Source organism: Enhydra lutris, unplaced genomic scaffold (genome assembly GCF_002288905.1).
Source record: "Enhydra lutris kenyoni isolate GAN:26980312 unplaced genomic scaffold, ASM228890v2 scaffoldscaffold42, whole genome shotgun sequence".
NCBI lineage: Eukaryota > Metazoa > Chordata > Mammalia > Carnivora > Mustelidae > Enhydra > Enhydra lutris.
Genome location: NW_019154126.1, coordinates 16,669,660 through 16,687,443, shown reverse-complemented (window position 1 = coordinate 16,687,443; position 17,784 = coordinate 16,669,660). Strand labels below are relative to the sequence as shown.

At 37.2% G+C, this 17,784-nt stretch overlaps 1 protein-coding gene across 11 annotated transcripts in view; it reads left to right on the top strand.

Moving 5' to 3' along the window:
- LOC111155563 (par-3 family cell polarity regulator) overlaps positions 1-17,784 on the top strand; it is a 687,032-nt gene that overhangs the window by 254,076 nt on the left and 415,172 nt on the right. For all 11 annotated transcript variants that reach the window (XM_022515794.1, XM_022515792.1, XM_022515789.1 and 8 more), the window contains exon 3: positions 3,702-3,882. In XM_022515794.1, coding sequence (XP_022371502.1) covers positions 3,702-3,882 — 181 coding nt within the window. The remainder of the gene's footprint in view (positions 1-3,701; positions 3,883-17,784) is intronic.

The following is a 17,784-nucleotide window of genomic DNA, read 5'->3' as shown; positions in this document are numbered from 1 at the left end:
AAATTACTTCATATCTGCACCTGGCAGTTAAATTTTGGTTTAAAAGAAAGCTGTGGAAATTGTATGTTATTGGCATATTGCAAATCACCAACTGTGATTCTGCCACTGAAATTCAAACAGCATTTGTTCATGACACAGTCCAGATTTCATAATACTTGTGTTTTCTAAAAATGCTGGAGATAATTATTGAAACTAATATACATGTATAAGTTCTTCCATGTGTGGCATTTAAAGACACAATCTCTGTAATTTGCAGTCTCCATTTTCAGTTTGCAGAAAGGACTTGATTCTTGAGAGAACACACCATTGTAAAAAGTTAATAACAAAACTTGCATTTCATTTGCTTCAATTAAAGACCAAATGTCAGAACTTAATATCTTCAAAATCCATATTAAGCTGCATACCTTGTGAGAAGTTTGATGATATTAAAATCAAGTAGGGAAATTCAAAATCTCAGTGAAGAGCTTGAAATGGATATTGGTACTTATCAGGGTTACCAAGGTACCTTGATTCTTCGTTTTATTTCCCAAGTTGAAAATTGTAAATTGGATGTTACTGGATGGATAAGCATTCTAGTGCAGGATTATCAAACTATGGCCTATGGGCCAAATTTGGTCCATCACCTGCTTTGTAAATAAAGTTTTATTTAAACCTCGTTGTGCTATTTATGTGTATCGCCAGCGGCTGTTTTTGTGCCACAGTGGCCGAGTAGAATGGTTGTGACAGAGGCTTCATGGATTGCACAGCTCCAAAAATACTTACTAGTTGGAACTTTCAGAAGTTTATTGACCCCTCGTCTAGCAGAATGTCTGTGTTACTATTCCTGGGAGATTCTTGCCAGTCGATGTCAGATAAACAGACTGATTTTTTTTTTCTGTTTATGGGAACTTCAGTGTATACATACAAACACCTTTCTGTTATTTATAACTGCTAAGGATTTTTTATCCCACTTAATGTTGCTTATTATAAGGTTGAGTGGCCCAGCTATCCATCCTACGTTAATTTCTCCTTACCACTTAACCTCCCTCCACGTTGTTTAATCAGCTAATTATAGATGATGCCCCAGCAGGGTTCTGAGCTTCCTGTTTGTCTACCTGTCTCTATGACCTTATGATGGTTTTTGTTTTTGTCTTACGAATTGATTGACCACACACACACACACACACACACACACACACACTTGTGGAAATACCATTTGTTCAAAATGACAAAACCATCTATGAAACGAGAACTGTAATTATAAGTGCTTCTCATGTTCTGTAAATTTATTATACCATCCCTTAACTGATAGGACGCAAGCTTGGAGAAGCTTGAATTGGAGGTAGGTAGGAATGTTAGGGTTAGTCATGGTTCTACCTTCCTTGGAATGCCACGCTTAGTTTACTAGGCATAAGGTTGTAGGGTGAATGATCAAGGGGGTGCTGGCCCTTAGCACTTTATTACTCTGAGATTTTAAAGGGCTTTCACTGTTTAGTTATCAGAATAAATTGCATCTTAATTTTCTTGGCCTTTTGCAATGCTATATTATGAAAGTATAATTTTGAAATAATTTTATACTTGAGAAAAGTTGCAAAACTAGTTGCATATATTCTTCATCCATCCGTAATGTAAAATCTGATACAGCTGTAGCGCAGTTATCAAACGTAGAAGAGCTAGTAACATTGAGTCAATACTGTTAACTAATCTACCGCAGTCTTTTGAATGTTGCCTCCTTTCTACTGATGTCCTTTTTCTAGCCCAGGATCCAGGCAAGGACCTCACGCTGCACGTCGTTCTCGTTTCTCCTCTGTCTCTTCCAATTTACACAACTTCATCAGCCTTTCTTTTGCTTTCACAACTTTAATATTTTTAAAGAGTGAGTTATTTTATAGCTTGCCCCTCAACTTGGATTTATCTGATGTTTTCTCATGAGTAGATCAAAGATACACATTTTTGGCAGGAGTATCACTGAAGTAACTTTATGTCCTTCTCCGTGCATTTTATATCAGAGGGTGATATGACTCATTACGGGTGATGTTAACCTTGGTAAAGTGTTTTCTGCCAAGTTTGTCCCCTGCAAAGATACTATTTTTCTCTTTTTAATGAAAAGGTATTGTGTGGGGAGATACTTTGAGATTTGTAAGTATCCTGTTTCTCATGATACTCTCACTCAGTGATTTCCGCTTCCATTGGTGATCTCAACTGCAGCAGTTCTTACTGTGAAGATGGCCTGTGATGACTTCTGTTTCCATCATTCCTTCTTTTTTATTAATTGGAATGCTACAGTATGGAAGAGCTGTCCATTTCCACCATTAATTATTTCTTTAACTATTTACTTGTATCATTATGGACTTACAGATATTTAGTTTGTTTTTGGGTTAAAATCCATTTGTATCATTATTGACTTGTTTATGAATTGTCCCAGCTTTGGCCATTGGGAGCTCCTGTGGGTCAACACTGATTCCCTTTGATGTGCCTCTTTCACTTTTGAGTACTCTTTCCTTTTTTGGCATCAAGGGTGTTCCAGGCCCATTGTGTATTTTCTCTGCCCCAACCCTGGAATTAACTTTTTTTTTTTTTTTTTTTTTTTTTTTAAAGGAGCCCTTGTTCATTCATTGGAAATGGTAACAGAAACCAAGATCCGGGTGCTTGTGTTCCTTCATACTGTGTGGTTGCTTCTAGGACCACTCAGTGGAGGGAGCTAAGAACCACACAGGCATTGACTTTTGTTCCTACCTGTCTGTCTGCCTACCTACCCACTCATTTAAAAAACAAAACAAAACAAAACAAAAACCATGTTCATATTGACGCCTCTGATTTTAATCTGATATCACAGAGTTTCTTTCTTTATTTGTAACTTCTGTTTCTGACAGGGAGAATTTTGACTCTCATTATCCAAGATATTTTTCTTTTTCATTCATTCCTGGTATGTGTGTGTGTCGTAGTGTGAGGATTTCCAAACCATACGCTTGTGAGAAACAAATTTATATGACAGGTTTTTGTTTGTTTGTTTGTTTTTCAGTCTCTAGTCTTACACTGAATGGTGAAAATAGTTTTCCAAAATTACTTAAGTCTTTTCCTCCCCACCAATCTCATTGCTCCCATTTTCTTTTTCTTTTATTCCAATTCTTACCAACACCTAGGAAACAACCTTATCTTTTATCCTTCTTATGCACAAATGGGCAGACATATGTATAGTTTTTAATACTCCTTCCTCCTATGTGGAAGGTACCTTATATCTTTTGCTATATATGTAGTACTACAGATCACATATATGCATTATATATAGAAATGCATTTTCTCTTCCACTTAATATATTATTTACAAAAAGATTTATTTCTGCCCCATCTCTCTTAATGTTCTGTGATATAAAACCAATTTATTATTTTTTACCAATAGAATTTTGGATTTGAAACATACAACTTAGAAATATAAAAGTAAAGCATCAAAGCTTGGGGGGAAGACTAGGTCTTTGAAGCTTTGCTTCCTAGAACATAATATTCCTGGGTGCTTAAATGTCAGTATTTTTCCTCTGTAGATTTATGTCAAATGTGGTGTAACTTTTGTAGCAGTTTTATTTTACTTTAATTTTATTTAGATTCAACTAACTAACTAACACGTAATGTATTAGTTACAGAGATAGAGTTCAGTGATTGACCCATTGTTTGGTAGCAGTTTTAAATGCCTTTGTTTGTAAATGCAGATTTACCTTTCATTTCTAGCTGGTAGCCGTGTTTGATGAGCAGGATCCACATCATGGAGGTGATGGCACCAGTGCCAGCTCCACGGGTACCCAGAGCCCGGAGATATTTGGCAGTGAACTTGGCACCAACAATGTTTCAGCCTTTCAGCCTTATCAAGCAACAAGTGAAATTGAGGTCACACCTTCGGTCCTTCGTGCAAGTAAGTGAAAGTTCTTTCTTCTCTGCATGTTTCATCTTAATTTACAGGGATGCCAACTCCTGTTATCCAGCCATGCTCCTGTGAACAGAATTCATTATCTGTTTTTATCAAAAATTGATTAAGTTTAGAACCTGGGCAAATGTCTTTTGCTGGAGAGGTAGGCGAGAGTCTTCACATTTTAATACATTGGGCTTACTTCACTTTAGACTGGTAGACTTTTAAATTGCTCCCTAAAGGTAAATAAGGATGACAGTTAAAGTTATATTCCCAGATTTTTATTTTCGCGTTTTTCGTCTGAATGCTAGATCAAATAGGAAATAGTTAATGGCCTTAACACCAAACCCAAACATAGTATCTTTGATTGATAATCAACTTGGATACAATCATTACTTGAACTTTATCTGAAAGAGAGAGTGGTGAAGAGACCTTGGGGCCAGAATTATCGTCAGAGATCTGGAAGAGCTGCTATTCAGATACCCTCTGAAGGAGAGAAAATATAGGGCTTAGTGAGTTTATATTAGGAATCCAGGGACTTAGAATACTCAAATTCTAGGACACTTGCCTGAAGAATTCTGTTGGCTGTTCCTGGGAGGTTTACACAGAGAAGTGAAGTACTTTTGCAAAAATAAATTTAGTGTTTGTAATGATCTAATCTTATAATTGAGCACTTTTTAAGAATAAGAAGGTCCATTTCAAGAAATTTGTAAGTCAGAAATCATTTAGTTTTTAGTCACCTTTATTTAGAAACGTTGCAGTTTTTCCAGTGTTGTGTGATAGTTTTTTTTTTTTTAATATTTTTATTTACTTATGTGACACAGAGCGAGAAAGTGCACAAGTAGGGAAGCAGCAGGCAGAGGGAGAGGGAGAAGCAGGCTCCCTGCCGAGCAAGGAGCCTGATGCTGGGCTCGATCCCAGAACCCTGAGATCATGACCTGAGATGAAGGCAAATGCTTAACTGACTGAGTCATCCGGGCTCCCCTAATTTTACTGGTAGACTTGTGTGGTTTTACTGGTAATTATCAGTAGATCTTCTTCATATAAATAGGTAATAATATATAATAATGTATGAAATTCTCTATAGAGTATAGTTGGATAATATTTAGACTATAGTTAATTCTCACAAAACTTAGATTTGTTCACATGTACAAACATATTTTAAACTAATTTTGTGGAAATAGCATTTGATTACTACATGGATATGCTCTTTTAAAAATCTTATCTTGGATTTGCTTCAGGCAATGTTTTTCCAAATGTGACGTGTGTACCATGTATGGTATGCAAGGTAATACGTAAGTGGTACACTAGTTACTTTACTTTCTTTTATTTTATACCAGCTCATTAAGCCCATGCTTTTTCTGCTTGGAATAATCTCATTTATAAATGTGGATTGCCTAAATTTGATTTTTTTTTTGAAGTTTCTGATGAAGTGTTCAATAATTTATCAGTTTCTTATAATACCCAAAGCTCATTACATCAAGTACCCTTATTAACGCCCATCACCCACCTCCTCTCCAGCAACCCTCAATTTTTTTCCCATAGTTAGAGTCTCTCATGGTTTTTCTCCCTCTTTGATGTCTTCCCATTCTGTTTTTCCTCCCTTTTCCTATAGTCCTCTGCCCTGTTTCTTACACTCATGAGTTTTACAAGTGAAATCATATAACTATCTTTCTCTGATTGACTTACTTCTAAATGTGATTTACAGTAAATTTTAATTAAATAAGAGTACAGATATTCAGGTGCCTGATATTTGGGAAATAGTGTCTTTATATGAATAATTACCCTCTAAGGTATATAATTAAATACAGAGCTTTTTTAATGTCTTATTGTTGTAGTTTTTAATTCATGTTTTATAAAGGATGCACTTTTAATTTAGCTGCACCTTAAAAAAGTGTTAGAGGTAAATGCTGTCTTTATGTTAAGAAGAGTTTGAATGGTGTACTTTCCATCAAGTTTTGTCTTTCGTTCTGGACGCAACATTTCTTCACCACCACCACCCACATTTGGCTGGTCCTGTGTGTTTAAATTAAAAGCTGTTTTTCACACAGAAGATCTCTTTTACCTTGTTTTTCATGAGCAGAGGAACTTATATTGGAAGCTTTGGCAGTGTCTTGTAGGCATCAGTTGGAGAATGCATAAATATTACTTTCTAGTTCTAAATTTTGTATGCTAGGCTTATTTGGATTGTATGGCTTTGGAAGCCATTGGGTAAGTGTATGGTAAGCAGCTAATAAACGCAAGGTTTGGTGGCTGTGTAAAAGTTACCTGTTGTATACGACTCCCCTAACTATTAAGATGGTTTTTCATACTGTTTTAATACCACTGCTTCAAACATAATACAGGAGTTGGACAGTGCTGGGCCAGGCATTGTGATATGTGATGAGTCCAGAGTTGAGGTTGTAAGGCCTAGTCCTTGTCCAAAAGGGGTTATGTTTAGTGGTCTTTCTGGTTTACCAATAGGAAAATAAAGAAGCCAATAATATGTAGAAATTTGCTGAATTGAGGAATAATCAACTCTAATTAGGGGCATGGTTCGTAAGAGATTTTAGGTAAACTCCTGATGCTTTCCTTGAAGAAAGAAAGTTAACTTTGCTGTGTTTTCCAAGTCTTGCTATGTTTGAATTCACTCCTCTCCTTTTTTACATGAAGAATTGATGGAAGCTAAGAAAAGTGTGCAATTTATTTTGTCAATAGAACAGTGGATATTAAGTCTGAGAATTAAGATAAGCCTAGGTGAATTTAATACACAGAATTCTCATCTTAAAAGCTTTTTATGCTTTTTTAGAAGTTGCTGTGAATTTGCCCTTGTAGTGCATATAAACTGAAAACCTTGATTTAGTTGAATTATTGGTTCTCAGATATAAGTGATATTTTCCCATGAGGGACAATTGACAATATCTGGAGATATTTTTGGTTGTCACAACTGGTAAAGATGGGGATACTGTGAGAGTCTGATTAAGGCCAAGAATGTTACCAAACATCTTACAAGGCATAGGACTGTTGTTCGTATCAGTTCTCCAGCCCAAAATATCAATAGTGCTGAGGTAGAGAAACCCTGAATTAATGAATCATTGTCCTTATGGTCAAAAATAGTAGTTATGTAAGAGAAGCTTAAACTGATACTTGAGAAATATTTTTTTGAGCCCTGTATTTTGAACAACGTTCTGAATAATACCCTTAAACTAAAGGATGAGACATCACAACCAGCTAATAATGATATTGCTCATAGAAGGTAATCAGTAGACCATAATAATAAAAATGGGGGAATTATGGGCAGTTTTACATAAACTTACTGGTGTAAATGTAATTATTAGAAAAAAATACATATTTTCTTAAATTCCAAAAAATGTGGTTTAAAAAAATGAGAAAGTGAATAAAATAGACCACACAGTGAGAGATCATTTATGTAAAGCTTCTTATGTTGAAGAAATAAAACAAAAAAGGATAACTATAAAAAATAGGTACCTATGGGGAACAGAGAGAATAGGATGGATGAAGTGGGGTAGAAGTGAGACTCACAACCTCTTGTTTTGTATATTTGGCATTCAAACCATATTATGTTTTATATAATTATAATCAAATTTTAATTTTAAAAAACTGTAAGATTATTAGTAGTTAAATAGTAATTCTCAAAATAAAAAATCATATAACAGAACTACACATAAATTATATATCCAGTTGGTAGCTCACGCATCCAAGAGTAACTATTTGGGGTTACTGTAAAGTCTAGTAATTTGTACCATGAAAGAAAGATGGGGGGAGAAAAAAGAACTACAGTTTGTTGTTGGTAATACTGGTCCTGTTATTCTTGGATTGTTCAGTGGATATTATGAGATGGAGCAAATGAAGAATTATAGTAATATTCTAATTCTGTTATTCCTTGTGCCATCAAGGATCTGGGATTCAGAATATAGATGGAAAGGTCTACAGACTTAAGTTAGAAGAGAATAAAGAAAAATTCCATGGTCCTCAATTTGCACAGAACATATAATGATTCTGTGGGATGTTTTATTTCACACACACAAAGGAAGGAGGGAGGAAAGGAAAATCCTGTATGTGTTCACTGACTATGTCTTGAATTAACGCTCCAACCCAGTAACTGAGCATTCCTGATATCCAGACTGTGATTTGGAAATAGCATTTTCCATCAAAAGGGATTAGAGCTTTCTGGAGAAATGACTGCATTCTGATCCAGGGAGGAAATGTATCAGACGATTCTGGGTCATATCAGATATCTGCCATATCAGAAAATAAGGAAAACTGTGAAAGATCACTGAAGTTGTGTCAGCAGGGCCCAGGAGTCATGTCGAAGCTCCCGCTGGCCCAAGGAGGACGATTAGAACATCAGAAAGGGGAGTAATAGCGGTGCATTCATGAGTTCATAATGATAATGAATAAGTAAGCAAGCAAGGTAAGGGATGCTAGGGAACCAGCTTACTATTTGGAAAACTGGTAGAAGAATTAAATAATTAGGTATCTTTCCTGTATGCATGATATTACTGGGTAACTAAATAGATGAAGGGGAAGTTCTTTTTATTGAGGTATCCTGGCTAATAAATGATAGAAGTAATGCTAGAGTAAGAATATTGCTTTTTTTGTCATTCCTGAATGAAATAATGGATCTATGCATTTATCATCAATCACTGGTAATATAAAAAGATAATAAATTGAGAGTTAACTAAGCATTGTGATCTTCCTGATGGAAGAATATAACACTATGAAGTAGTCTTGCAAAAGAAATTAAACCCAAATCCAATCAAGCATCTAGATCCAACTGTCAATTTATAAGAAATCCTGAATGCTGGAAAGCATGTTAACACCGTAGATGTGCAGTCAGTCGAGTCAAGATGGTGGGAGACTATATAAGACAAGTGACCCAGGTTCTTCAATACGTCAAGTGCAAGGTAGGGGAAAGAGGTGAAGAGGGAACACAGATTAATAGAGTCTTAAGAGATGTAACATCCAATCATAATCTGTGAATCTTGTATAAATCCTGATTTAAATGAAACAACAACAACAAAAGAATAGCAATCATATGCAGATTGGTGAGTTGAGCACCATTTGAATATTTGATATTAAGGAATTATTTCATTTTTGGTGGACTATGTTATTGAAATTATTTTCTAAAAAAGTTTTTATCTTTTTGTAATTCACAACGAAGTAGGTGTTGGAAATCATCTATCTGGAATTTGCTTCCAAGTACATAGGCGGGGATGGTAGCTGAGTGGCTGTGTGGGGACACAGTATGCTATTCTGCTTCTATTTGTATTTAAAATCACTCTAAAAATGTATGTGTGTGTTTGTGTGCGTGTGTGTTTTTGAAGGAAACACTTTTTAAAGGCACTTATTTAACACTTTCAAAGTTTACTTAATTCCTGTGTTTCTTGAACATTGTTTCATTTACTGTAACTCGAGTTTTAACCTAATACATTTATAAGCTTGAGTATCTTTCATTGGTCATCTTTTCCCATTTTTGTGAAACAAAATACATCCAAATGTTAACTCTTGAATTTTTACATAACGCAAATATACTGGTGATCATTATTAATACATAATTTATCAACGTAGTGTACATATGCACTAGAAAAACCTTTGCCTATTAATGTGGAAATAACTGAGAACATTCAGATGAGAGTAAGCGATTTGTTCAGAGCTTGCCATAGCCAGGGACCCTTCCACCATCACTTGTATTTGGCAAGCAGGGAAGTGGGAAAGCTTTAGAGTAAAACAAGGGGGAGGCTTCAGATGTGCCCTCATTGGTAGCTGTTGGCATAGAATAGCTGCCGGTGGGCTACCTAGAAGCACAGTGTCCTTTGTAATTGGCTCAAGGTGTGCAGGGACTGGCTCTGGCTCCTCCTCAGTTGAAAGCAGAGTCAGAAATTGGGGAAGCTGTCAGTTATTAATCAGATCCTGTCCGCATTGGGCCAACTGTTACAGGGTTATCGCTTGGCTTCCTGAAATGGTTGCTGCAGGTCGTAGTCTCATTTCCTGGACTCGATACTCTAAGTAGCAGACTGGCTTATTAGGTTGGTTTCTACAGATTGTGGATTAGATTTTCATTTTTATGTATACTCTGGTCATTGTCCATTTTTATTATTTTCTTGAGAGGGCATGTGTGCATGAGTGGGGTGAGGGAGGGGCAGAGGCAGAGAGGGAATCTTGACTTGAGTCTCAATTTCATGACCCCAAGATCACGACCTGAGCCGAAATCAAGAGTCAGATACTTGACTGACAGAGCCACCCAGGCACTCCAGAAATTATTTTTATTATAAGTGTATCTCTTTAAATGGGACTTTCTCCCCAGCTAGTTCACTGTAATTGTTGAAAAATAATAAATTTTTCTAGAGTGAGAAATTGTTATCTGGGAAATCTTGTCCACAGAAGTGAGTAGAAGGGTATACATGGAGTTTGTTACGGTACTGTTATCAGCCCTTCGACCTTCCGTCAAGTTAAGCACCAAACATCACTTAGTGATCCTTCATCAAGTTATTTTTATTGATGTATCAGTGGAAAGACAACTGGCTTGTGTCTTCCTTTCATTTTGTTAAAAGGAATGAATTAGAAACCCATTGAGTGGCAAAAGAATTTGTTACCTGGAGTCATTTACCTTGTCAACATCAAGGCCATTATTTCAAAATGTCCCTTTGTCTGGCATTCTGGAGGTTTAGTGTTTGTTTTTTGTTTTGTTTTGTTTTTTTCCTTTTTGAGATTTTTCTTTCTTTTCTTTCTTTCTTTCATCTATCTATCTATTTATTTAGAATCTCAAGCAGATTCCATGCTAAGTGTGGAACCCCCACATGGGGCTTGATCTCATGACGTGAGCCAAACTAATTGTCAGATGCTTCACCAGCTAAGCCACCCAGGTTCCCCATCCTGGAAGTTTTTATGTGTAGTGGTATATATCATCAGTTGTAAGATTCAGGATAGGTGATGGTTAGTTTTTACTTTTTAATTTTTTAAGAGAGAGAGAGAGAGAGTGTGTGTGTGTGTGTATGTGTGTGTTTCACCTGTTTTTTGAGGTAGAAAAGCTGTTCAGAGCATATGTAGGACTTCCTAGACTCTAGGCACTTTTACCTTCATGGACCCCCTCCTACCATAATATCATTAATAAAAATTAATTTCATTTAACTAAATATTTCAGTATTTTATTTTTTCTGTCATGCAAAATTTCATAGCTTTCATGGGCTCTAAAAGTATTATTTTCATATGATGTGAGGAAAAAAATATTTACTGTATCTCTCAAAGTTCATTTTGTTTTCCTTCTGATTTTAAAAGAAATTGTCTGCCTCTTGCAAGCAGAGAAAGTCAATTATATGGTTTCATTTACTTGTGGAATAACATGGAGGACGTTAGGAGAAGGAAAGGAAAAGTGAATTGGGGGAATCGGGGTGGGGTGGGGAGATGAACCACGAGAGACTGTGGACTTTGAAACAAACTGAGGGTTTTAGAGGGGAGGGAGATGGGGGGTTGGGTGAGCCTGGTGATGGGTATTAAGGAGGGCATGGATTGCATGGAGCACTGGGTGTGGTGCATAAACAATGACTCTGGGGACACTGCATCAAAAACTAATGATGTGTTTTATGGTGACCAACATAACACAATAAAGATTTTTTAAAAAGTGTCTGACTCTTGGTTTCAGCTCAGGTCATGATCTCAGGGTCCTAAGATAGAGCCCCACATCGGGCTGTGCGCTCAGCGAGGAATCCACTCAAAATTCTCTCTCTCCCTCTGCCTCTGTCCCTCCCCCTGCTCGCTCACTCTCTCTTTCTCTCCAAAGAGAGAAATAAAATATTTTTTTTTAAAGATCTTATTTATTTATTTGACAGACAGAGATCACAGGTAGGCAGAGAGGCAGGCAGAGAGAGAGGAGGAAGCAGGCTCCTTGCTGAGCAGAGAGCCCGACGCAGGGCTTGATCCCAGAACCCTGGGATCATGACCTGAGCTGAAGGCAGACGCTTTAACCCACTGATCCACCCAGGCGCCCCAGAAATAAAATATTTTTTAAAAAAGAAATTAAATATGTGAGCCTCCTGAAAGCACTGTGGGTCCCAGGCACTGGGCCTCCTCTGCCTCCTGGGTATACATCAGCCCTTAGGGCTGTTGACAAGGGAAAAAGGGGTTCAAAAAGCAAGCATTTCGTCTTGACCACTTTAAGGACAATGGAGCCATTTTGGGAAAAGATGCAAATCTTATGTGAAGACCTAGACTTCAGATCCCTGAAAGTTTTGGTGTCTCAGCATCGCTTGGATGGTCTTTGTGTCGTCTCAGGCACTGTTCATTTTGAAGATTTGGGCAAGATTAGTAATCTCTCTCAGCCTCAATTTCTCAGTCTCTAAGTGCCTGCCCCAGGATTGTTGTGAGTAGTAAATGAGGTCTTTAAGTCCTAATAGAGTGCTGGGCACATGATAAGCACAGATAACAGAAGATTGTAGAATGGTGATGATGATAAAGGATGTCTCTTGAGTGTAGACTTTATGGATGTTTTAAAGGGTTGAAAAATTACAGAACCTAAGTAAATAGGACACATACTCTCTCTCCTCTTTCTTTCTTTCTTTCTTTCTTTCTTTCTTTCTTTCTTTCTTTCTTTCTTTCTTTAAGATTTTAATTTTAAATACTCTCTATACCCAATATGGGGCTTGAACTCACAGCCATGAAATCAGGAGTCACTTGCTCCATTGACTAAGCCAGCCAGGCTCCCCGATGGGACATACATTCTTGAATAGGACATACTACCTCTTTTCAATACCCAGTTACACTGCAACTGTTTTCTCTCACCCTCATAATTCTGTGATACATGTTTAAGTGTCTCTATTTTCAGTGGTCACAAATCCAGGCTTTGAGAGACCTAATGTGCTCAGGGACACACATTTCCTATGCATATAAATCATTGAGTTCAAGTCTAATGATTTTTTTCAATCTGTGAGTTTTTTCTTTGTTTTTCTAATTCTCAAAGACTTTTTTTAGAGGTCAGACATTCCAGGGTAGCCTGATCTTAGAATGGTGGCAGGATTCTTCTTTGCCCCAGAAATCTAATTTTAAAATATTTCCTCTGGAAGATCCAGACTGGAGAATCAGGATTCTTTTGGAACTGCCACCTGCCCTAGTAATTGCAAAATTTAAGGAAATAATATTGCTGTAGGAATGTTGAGAAAGTATCTGATTTGTTCAATATTGTGTGTGTGTGTGTGTGTGTGTGTGTGTGTGTGTTTACTGTGTTTTAAATCTTGCAACATTTTTAACATTTCTAAGCTATGTTAATCTTATAGGTTTTATCCATTGCTGGCAACATTTTATTAAATACTGCTGTTTGATTAATTGATAAGGTTTTACTAGCTTCCTAACTTTTAGAAATAAAAGAGATAGTAATAATTATTACAGAAGGATTGTGTCCTAAGTTAGCACCCACTCCCCTATCTTGATCTCTTAATTTTTTTTCTTATCCCTAAGCACTTACAGATTGCTTTTGCCTTGCTAAGAGATCCAAGATCTTTGCTTTAGAGATCTATTCTCTTAACATTAACTGGTACTAGAATACTATTTTCTGAGTTTGATTTAAATATATATTGAAAAATAGAAATAATATTCCTATTGTATTTCCTTTTAACTTGTGAAGTGGAGCATGGCATACAAATGGTATTCTCAGTATTTCAAATAATTACCTTCTTACTGTGCAAGTTCTATTCAGCATATAAAACTCATCCAGTTTTGTTGTAGATGCAATCTGATTATTACATGTTGACAAGGTCATATATCTATTAATTGGATTGGAGATGGGATACAAAATTGCTGTAATTATTGTAATTTTCTAGCTAATTGCAGGGTTGGTGGTGAATATTTTACTTCTGCAAAATGAAAAACAGTATTCCATCAGAAGTTGTTTTATGGGGTTTCAGACATTTTGTTTTATATCTTTGTTGCTTTTTGCCCACAAAGTATCTCTTTTGTATTTTTTGTGTATTGATCTGCCTCTGAATGTCAGAGTGCTCATTGGAAGGGATCAGTGGAAGCAGGCACAGGCAGAGAGCCGAGTAGTACTCTCAGCTACCTCTTTGTTCTGGTTGCCACGTTACGTCTATTGTTTATTTATAAATTGGAGTAGTCTCCTTTCAGACCTATAATAAAGGTTGGATGGGTCAGAACCAATTGGAAGAAGGATCATCTTCGCTGCTCTCTTGTCACGTGTGCCACATTCAGAAATATTCCCTGAAACAAGCATTTTTGAAATTAAATTCAGATTGTGCATCCTTTTTTTTTGTATTAAAAAATATGTGAATTATTTGTTAGCGCACTTAGTATTGTAATATGGAGCTTATTTTGCATGTTCTCTTTCATATTTTTGCTTTATTTAAGCTGAGCTAGCTTCCAAAGCTGGAAGCCAAATCGACATTTTAAAAATAATGGTATGTACACAAGGTGAGTGTGTTTGGAGGATTGCAGATGGATGGGGACTGAGCTACTGAGGGGGAGTTGGGAGCTCACTGCAGAGGATGGTAAAAACAGACTGATGTTTATTCCCTGCTGAAAAATAAACTGGAGGCGCAGGTGAAAATTGCCAAACCTAATGAGCAATTTGGCAGATAAGATGGCTGTCAGGCGACTGCAGATCAACAGCAGGCACACTGTCTGCGAACCAACTTTTTTGTTCCAGAGCACTACATTTAAATACCATAAATACTATCTTTTTTTCATCGATATTTGGTATCACAAAGATTCCTCTTTTACCCTTCAGGTTTCCAATTAAAGAGCCAGTAATTAACATATGGTGATTTTGGTTGTAAAAGTATGTTAAACTTGTGAAATGTTTCCTCCATTTAAAAAAAAAAAAAAAACGAACAAAATATATCTTCCACACATCAGAACACAAGTAATATGAGGTCTTAAAATATACTAATAAAATATAAGTGATCACTTGCTTCATTGGGCTGAAACATTTCATCTGTGGTCTGTTGGAACATTCCAAAGTAACTTTGTAGTCTTTTCAATGTTCTCTGTCATTTATATCTGCTTACTTTACCAGAGAATCCTTTCTTTCCATGGAGGGCATGAACATTTAGACAGGTGCATGGCTTCTCCCCCATTGAGGCTGTCAATATATCACATTGTGTAAGGGGCATTTGAAAAAGATACTTGTGTCTTTGTAGAATTGTAGCTGTCGGTCGGTCCCTAAACTTTGGGGTCTGCTTCCCCTCTTTTTACCACGGGGAACCTTAGTCTCAAGTAAAGGAATATAGTCTGTGGTTATGGCATGGCAATGGCTCAGGACTTCATGATCAATGAGCTGACTTACTGACCAAAATGTCTGAACCTGTACTGTAAGCTCCCTTTGTGGCATTTCCGATGCCTGACTTGGAGTCCAAGCATCTTTGCACTTCCTCTGTGGCATCAGTATTTCTGAGCTGCCTCTAAGCAGAATAAATATTTGTTCCTAATATTCTCTAACTACATCTATGTGAAGCACTTAATTTTTAACAAATCCCTACACATATGGAATATAATATTTTAGAGTTAGTAATAGTGACTGTCCGTCCATTAGTCAGAGGAGTATTCGTTTTTAGAAGTTCTCTGCCCTGTGTAATCATGTGGACTTTTAGCCTGTAGTTAGCGGGTGATCTTTGGACAGGGCTTTCGTCTGAAAAAGCTTGCCTGTAGGGGGTTTCACAGTGCTGCCTCGGCAGGATCTCCACACCTCTGACATGTGGCACGTTGGGAGGGGGTGAGTTACACACTCTACCAGAAGTTGCCTTTGAAATTAGACCCAAACCATGTGGAACTGGACCCATCTTGCATGAAGCTCTCGGTATCTGTCAAAACTTGCTGCAATTGTAAGAGAAGAATACTTCTTACAGATTTGTCGCCCTCCCCCGTTTTCTGCACTGCCTGAACACTTCTTCCTTCCTCCCTTCTTTTTGCCCTTGGCTCTTAAGTTTTACTTGACCCTGAGGTCTTGCCTTGTACTCTTGCTCTTGTATAGGAATCTACCTTATTTGCCCAAATATATTATCTGTTTATCAAATACAGAAATAGTTAGTGATACTTAAAAATTTGTGAAGGTAATGTAGCTATGGATATATTAAGAAAGTACAGTTTAGGGGCGCCTGGGTGGCTCAGTCCTTAAGCGTCTGCCTTTGGCTCAGATCCCAATCCCAGGGTCCTAGAATCGAACTCCACATCAGGCTCCCCGTTCAGCAGGGAGCCTGCTTCTCCCTCTCCCACTCCCCCTGCTTGTGTTCCCTCTCTCACTGTCTCTCTCTGTCAAGTAAATAAATAAAATCTGAAAAAAAAAATAGTTTAAATCAAAGCAAGAAAGCCCATGTCCAAATGGCAGTCAGAAGTGTAGTACATAGAGAATATAATTGCATGAAAATGTTTTAGTAGACAGGATTAGATTGGAAACAAGATTTCTCTTTCATTTTCCCATTCTAACCAGGTATGTAGGTTCTCTTTTCTGTTAGCGCATGTCACAGAGAGACCCATATTGTGGATTATTTTGTCAGCATGAAAGCCTGCCACATAAAGTCTTTTCTTCTCTTCTTGCTGCACTTGATATAGATCTCTTTTTTACTTCTTGAGACTGTGTTTGCTTATTTATTTTTTCATTGCTTTTAATGTCAGAAATGGCTTTGCATTCCCAGTTGTGTTTGCTCCTGTGCCCCGCTGGAGATGGGCTTCATATCAGAACCATTGTGTCAGCCCCAAGTAGTGAAAGACCTAGAGGAAGCTACACAAAAGGCACAAGGTGCTTGGTAAATGCACCTGTGATATTTTAACCCCTTCTGATTTTTTTCTTGGAACGCACAGATCGTAGTCTCTGTGAGGGCCACACTTGAAAGAAAAAAAGCTTAGGTCTGTCTCACTGTGTGAATTCATTATGTTATTTTGTATTTACTGTGTTCACTTACATTGACTTATAAATTAATCCTATATTAATTTTCAGCAGTCAGTTTATTCCCTACATTTCAGCAGATAGTGTTTCTCCTTTATACAGAATCTGCTCCCTGCAGAGTGTGCCCCGTGTATGGCTCAAGATGTGTGAGGGCACGTAAGGGTATTTGTGCTCGAGGAGCATGTCTGAGAGGGGATCAATAGTGCCTTCTCACAGAGATCTTTCTTCTTCAGCTCTTTCTAGTCTTACATTGGGGTCTTCCTTTAAATATTTCCCCCGTATTGGCAATTGATTGCATGTAAGTCTAGAATTTTCATAACTCCAAGAAAGGGATAATGCTCTCATTACCTCCTCTACTCTCTCCTTCTTGGTCTCATCGATCCAAACCACTGACCGTGCTTCTCCTTAAATACTGTCACACTGTGTGTTCCCAGCCCAATCGCTTTTCTATTTGTATTCTCTCTCAAAGTTGTAGAATGTTTTCTGTCAGTCCTGGGGATTAAGCAGCCACCATTTTCAGCCCTTATAGAGTGACAGAGAAATGCAGCAGCTGTGTTCCCACCAAATCATACGGCAGCGTTTTCTTGTTCGCCGAATGGGATCTTGGTCATAATAAGAAACTTACATATATACCTGTGTTTGAGTATATGTATACGTATTCACAACTGATATCTAGCGAGCTTATATGTGGAAGGAGTATAAGAGTAACTTCAGGAAAATGTAGCGTTTTATCAAGATGATCTCCATGTTTACAGATGGGAGATTACAATGGGATCAGTCTAGAAAGCCTCAGACCAACCATAATATGGGAAAAGGCATTTCAAAAGATAGGTTTACTCAGCCTATCATCAGTTTAATTAAAATGTAGTATGTACCATGACTGTTCTATTAGTTAATTTGTTATTTAAAGTAGCTTGAGAAGTATTTATTTTAAATATAGAATTTGTGTTAATGAGTTGGAAAAGAGTATTCCATTGCTTGGCAGAGATGTTACAGCATAAAGATTTATGACAGTACAACAA